Here is a 6,000-nt window from a genome sequence, read left to right on the forward strand (position 1 = left end):
AATAATGTTTGAAAAATAAAGACAGATTTTCTCCCCATATTTCAACTATTGACTTTAAACTGAAAGTGGTTTTTAAAAAATGTTTTAAAAATAAAGCAAGCAACTTTATAGGGATTACATTCAAAGATGCAGTAGCTGCATTATTACAGAGACAGAGCTAACATGAAGATCCTATTCCTATCAGCATCGTTCTGCTGGGTACAGCCTTCTCGAGTGTGCCTTTTAAAAAAACATCTGTTGCTTCTGATGAAGAATAAATCAATCCAACTGAGGTTAACACTGGATCCTCGTTACACAGCAAAGCATCCTACTTTTTTTCATACAAAGAGCAATTTCTGATTTTTATTTGAGAAGTAGATTAAGGAAGAGTTGATCTCTCACATTGCAGATAAAGAAATCTTAAAAGTAGAAAACCAAAATTTAAATTTACATTGCTCCAAATGTCTGAAATCACATTTTACACAATTGGAGACAGAGAGAATGAAAATTCTGCTTCCATCACAGCACAGACCAGTTGTGTCTGTCTGGAGCCCTCCTGTTTGACATGGGAAGTATTACATGATCCTGCATGGTCAAGTGCTAAGTAATTAGGGTGCTTAAATAGAACATTCTTTCCGCAAAACATGTGTAAATATGGAACTCCATACAACAGGGACTGGTTGAAGTGAATCGTGCAGATGCATTTAATCAGAATCTGAGCAGACGTGTAAGGCAGAAGACAATAGAGGTTCATGATGGTCAGATGCAATAAGATAAGTTGAGCAATAATACTAGCTGGGGCCATTGTGACTGAATGGCCTGTTTCAGTGCTGTATATTCTATTTATGTACCTGTAAAATTATCACAAAATATTCCACATTACCTCAAGTATACGGAATGTTGCAGATGCTCCTGCTTGGTTTATGTCTGGTAATCCTGTCTCACCCAGCTTTGTGTGCATTTTTGGCATATTCCCTGAAGACAAGTCCACAAGCCTGTCTGTTTTCTGGCTGTCCTGCACATTGTCAGCCTCAACTTTGAAATTATTCTGCTCTATTTCTTCTGCACCAATCTGGGGTAGGTGCAAGTCATTTTCAATGGTCTGGTCAAGACAGTTCTTGGATTCAGTTTTGCTATGGTCAGATGCTGCTGCAGTCAGCCCAGATTTATCCAAAGAGGACTTACAATTGGGAAACAACTCAGGGAACTCTGTGAAAAGCCAGTGACGATCTTTGAAGAATCTGTTCTCGTGTATTTTGTAAAAATCATTCCAGTAACCGTTAGCCTTGTTCTCGTACTCCGCTGTTTGGAAAGCAAGCCAAATTTAAAAAGGACAGTGTTATTTTTATTGTAACCTAATATATCACAGCAATATTCTTTAATATTCAACTAACATTCATAATTAGAGGGTACAAGGTCTACGTTTGAAACATCAACTGAAAAGCACTGTGGACCTCAATTATAAAGCTTTTCCAGTTAACACTGAAACAAACAAACAGTTCCAAATCTTTCAGATCCTGGAAAAGAAGGTGTTTGAGTAGGAGACTATCTAGTAGGTCTTGAATAAAATCAAGGAAGGAAGGAACATTAACCATAAATGAAGTAGAGAAAAGCAAACAGACACAGACAGACAGGGACTGAAGGACACAGAGATAGAGTCATACAGCATGGAAAACAAACCATTCGGTCCAACTAATCCATGCCGACCAAGCTTCCAAAGTTAACTGGTCCTATCTGCCTGCATTTGGCCCAAATCCTTTTAAACCTTTCATTATTCATTTATTTATCCAAATATCTTTTAAATGCTGTAACTTTACCTGCATCCACCATTTCCTCTGGCAGTTCATTCCACACACTAACCACTGTGTAAAAAGTTGCCCCTCACACCCTTTTAAAATCTTTCTCCTCTCATCTTAAAAATATGACCCCTACTTTTGAACTTATCCACCTTAGGGAGAATATCTTTGCTTATCACCTTATCTATGCTCCTCATGATTTCGTAAACCTCTATAAGTCCCCCTCAATCTTCTATGATCTAGTGAGAAAGCTTCCAACGTATCGTGTATTTTTACAACACAAACCTTCCATTCCAGGCAACATTCTGGTAAATCATTTCTTGAACCCTCTCCAATTTAAATAACCTTTCTATAACAGGTGACCAGAACTATTCACAGTACTCCAGAAGAGGCCTTACCAACATTCAAACAACCTCAACATGGTGTTCCCAACACCTATACTCAAAGGTCTATGCAATAAAGGCAAGCATGCTAAACACCTTCTTAAACACCCTGTCTACCTGTCACACTAACTTCAATGAATTGTGTACCTGAATCCCTAGGGGTCTCTGTTCAACAACACTACCCATGGGCCTACCCCCATTCATTGTATAAGTTCTGCCTTTGTTTGTTTTACCATTATGCAATACTTCACATTTATCCAATTTAAACTACATCTGCCACTCCTCAGCCCACTGATTCAATTGATCAAGACCTCTTAGTAATCTTGGATAATCTTGTTCACTGTCCACTATACCACCAATTTTGGTGTCACCCGCAAACATACAAACCATGCCTTCTATATTCTCATCCAAGTCATTTATATTAACAACAAAAGTGGACCCAGTCCTGATCTCTGTGGAACACTGCTATTGGAGTTAAATGTTAAAAAGCATACAAAATCAAAGATTACTTTTAACACATTGTCCAAAATGAAACATGAGGATCTATGCACTAATTGCACAACTTCTTTCATTCTTGAGATATAGACTTGGAATTTTCTTTGGGAGTTGTATAAAATCATCTACTCTGCCTCAATATTAATTTCCTCATTCTTTCAATAAACAGCTGCTAATTAGTTGGATACATAAAGTGATTCTACACATCAAGTCACAGGTTTGATTATTTGTGAGACTGTGTAGTGAATGTGATTTTAAAATGTGTAATGATCATTTCCACAGTTTGCACCAGTTATTCTCTTGTGATGTTGTCATCTTGTGTATTATATTGTCAACTGTGCCAGCTGATGATGGCATAATGAATTAGCTACCAGTTGTTTGTGTGAATATCAAAGAAATTTCCCAATTCTTGGAAGATTGAGTTCATTTATAGGCAGAGGTTAAGTATGGTGTGTTTAACTTGCCAAATGTATACAGAGCAATAAAATATCTCTTCTGCTGTTTAGAATTTTTTCAGGGTTTTCCTTCAATTGATGCTGGCTTGTGAAAGGCAAGTTCCTGTGATTCACTCACCTTGTTTCTCTGAAGAAACCAGCTGGGCACAGTTTTCTTCGACTTTTTTCCTGGCTGTAGACTCTTGTTCTTCAGACCACTCCACATTATCCCTATATAACAGGAGAAAATGAAAGCAATTCGATCCAGCAACTCCTGTCTATTGGAAACAATATTGTGCTTCTGAATTGCGGCAAAAATGCAATTAATGTCCTCCAGCGAAAGGACCATGTGACTTCTACATTCCGCACTGTTCAATGCAACATGCTAAGCACATCACGCCCTGTGATAGTACACTGATAGTAAAAGAAAAATCAGACTTCTCCAAATAGACGATTAATACAGGCTTCTCACCAAGAAAGTTAAAATTTTATTTGTGAGTGTCATGAAGGTGAAACATTGGTTAATTTTGCGTGCTAAAGTTGGGAAAGTGGAATGTTATGCACGTGAGCGAGATAGCGGTGAACTTCATACTTCGGCATGAAAACAAATGGAGAAATAAAAGAAGATCTGAGTATCCTAATGCATGGACGTGTTTAGAAAGGTTCATGAACGGTCCACAGTGCAGGGGAGCATTTATAGGAGAACTACGGCAGTGCAGAAGGGGAACCTCTCTCGAAGGACTCTGTCCACGTGTCGTACATTCTTACCAGGCATTATGCTGAAAAACGCAATCCACATCAGTCAAGTACCGATTCCCAAACTGCGGTCTCTGAAGCTTAGACTCTGTCTGAATGAGCGCTGCCATGATAAAACCCAAAGCATGCTGGGATCATGGAGGAGCGGGAGGTCCTCCGGGTTTGGCTTCAACGGCATGCCGGGATAGGGGAAGACTTGTCGGTGACGCTGGGAGCAAGGTGGGAACCTTGAGGTGCTATAGAAGTTCAGCTTCAGACCCACCAAGGACCAAAAGTCCCTGCCTGTGCTTAGAACTCAAACCTTCCGGTCCCGACAACATCCTGAAAATATTTTCTGAACTCTCTCCAGTTTAATCATATCGTTAGTATTGTAAGGTGACCAGAACTGTACAACATTCTAAAAGTGGCTGTGCAACCTCAACATAACTTCCCAACTCTTATACTCAATGGACTGAGCAATGAAGGCAAGCTTAGAATCATAGAGATGTCCAGCATGGAAACAGACCCTTCGATCCAACTCGTCCATGCCAACCAGATATCCCAACCTAATCTAGTCCCATTTGCCGTGTTAAACGACGTCTTGACCACTGTGTCTACCTGTGACATGAGTGTCAAAGAATAATGTACCTGAACCCTTAGATTTCTCTGTCAACACTGAGGGTCCCACCATTAACTTTATGAGTCCTGCCCTTATTTATTTTACCAAAATGAAGTACCACCAAGTTAAACCCCATCTGCCACTTCTCAGCCTATTGCCCCTTTTTTTTAAATAAAAGATTAGATTCCCTACAGTATGGAAACAGGTCCTTTGGCCCAACAAGTCCACACCGACCCTCCGAAGAGTAACCCACCCAGATGCATTTCCCTACCCTATATTTATCCCTGACTTGGCAATTTAGCATGGCCAATTCACTTGACTTGTACATCTTTTGGATTGTGGGAGGAAACCCACGCAGACATGGAGGGAATGTGCACACTCCACACAGACAGACAGTCACCCAAGGCTGGAATCAAACCCAGGTCCCTGGTGCTGTGAGGTAGGAGTACTAACCACTCAGCCATCATGCTGCCCAGTTGATCAAGTTCCCATTGTAATATCTTCTGTATATCAGATGGGTTATACTACAAAACTAGGTTCCTTCACTGCATTTACCTAAATTAGTATTTTGATGTTTCTCACTATCTCTACTGCATTTGTTGTATATTATGTTCTCTCATATAATAATTCCCTCATTGCAGATCAATGTAACATCATGTCTAACAAATTCTGCATTAATCTCATGTATGTGTTGAGCCCCTGAGCTGGTAGTTGGTCAGCCCATGGTGTCTGTGCTGTGACAGATTAATCAAGTGAGCATTAGTTACACGTGGGATATACCATTCTTATGAACTAGTATTGAAGATGTTCAGAACAACACGTACCAGCTCACCTTGAACATTATCCTATAAACATTTACTGTCTTTTACAAGCACTATTTTCTGGAGTTCTGTATCCTCTGTAGTAGTACTTGGAAGTTGCAAGGTTTGTAGCTCAGGTTGAGGTTTAGGGCGTAGATTTGCTCAGTATCCTGATGAAAGCAGATGAGCCATACTCTCTAAGGTAGTGGCATGTCTTGTGGTAATAGATCTTTCCAAGTACCTCCTTAGGAGCTATTAACAAATCAGATGATTCAACAGAAACTGTCAGATTCTCCTGGAAAAGTAACTGTGTGTGGCTTGTCTTTTATTGCCAATGCACTCAACTCCAACCGACTGAAACCAAAGGTAGGCTAAGGATAGGGACAGCAACTTTGAGAATGATAATGAGAGTGGTGGGCACACTCACAGATCAACAAACTTACCACAAATGTAACAACATTACACAATACCTTCCAAGTACTAGGGTGTAGGTTTGCTCGCTGAGCTGTAGGTTAGATATCCAGACGTTTCATTACCTGGCTAGATAACATCATCAGTGGCGACCTCCAAGTAAAGCGAAGCTGTTGTCTCCTGCTTTCCATTTATATCTTTCTCCTGGATGGGGTTTCTGGGGTTTGTGGTGATGTCATTTCCTGTTCGTTTTCTGAGGGGTTGATAGATGGCATCTAGATCTATGTGCTTGTTTATGGCGTTGTGGTTGGAGTGCCAGGCCTCTAGGAATTCTGTGGTATGTCTTTG

The 6,000-nt window shown here is 40.1% G+C and overlaps 1 protein-coding gene across 1 annotated transcript in view; it reads right to left on the reverse strand.

The window, feature by feature from the left end:
- mettl2a (methyltransferase 2A, methylcytidine) overlaps positions 1–3,956 on the reverse strand; it is a 56,898-nt gene extending 52,942 nt beyond the window's left edge. Inside the window, exons 1-3 of the mRNA XM_060848530.1 lie at positions 3,856–3,956; positions 3,227–3,318; positions 863–1,281 (exon numbers count right to left, since the gene is read on the reverse strand). Coding sequence (XP_060704513.1) covers positions 863–1,281; positions 3,227–3,318; positions 3,856–3,953 — 609 coding nt within the window. The 5' untranslated portion in view covers positions 3,954–3,956. The remainder of the gene's footprint in view (positions 1–862; positions 1,282–3,226; positions 3,319–3,855) is intronic.
- Positions 3,957–6,000: the final 2,044 nt, after the last annotated feature.

This window comes from Hemiscyllium ocellatum, chromosome 32, assembly GCF_020745735.1.
Source record: "Hemiscyllium ocellatum isolate sHemOce1 chromosome 32, sHemOce1.pat.X.cur, whole genome shotgun sequence".
NCBI lineage: Eukaryota > Metazoa > Chordata > Chondrichthyes > Orectolobiformes > Hemiscylliidae > Hemiscyllium > Hemiscyllium ocellatum.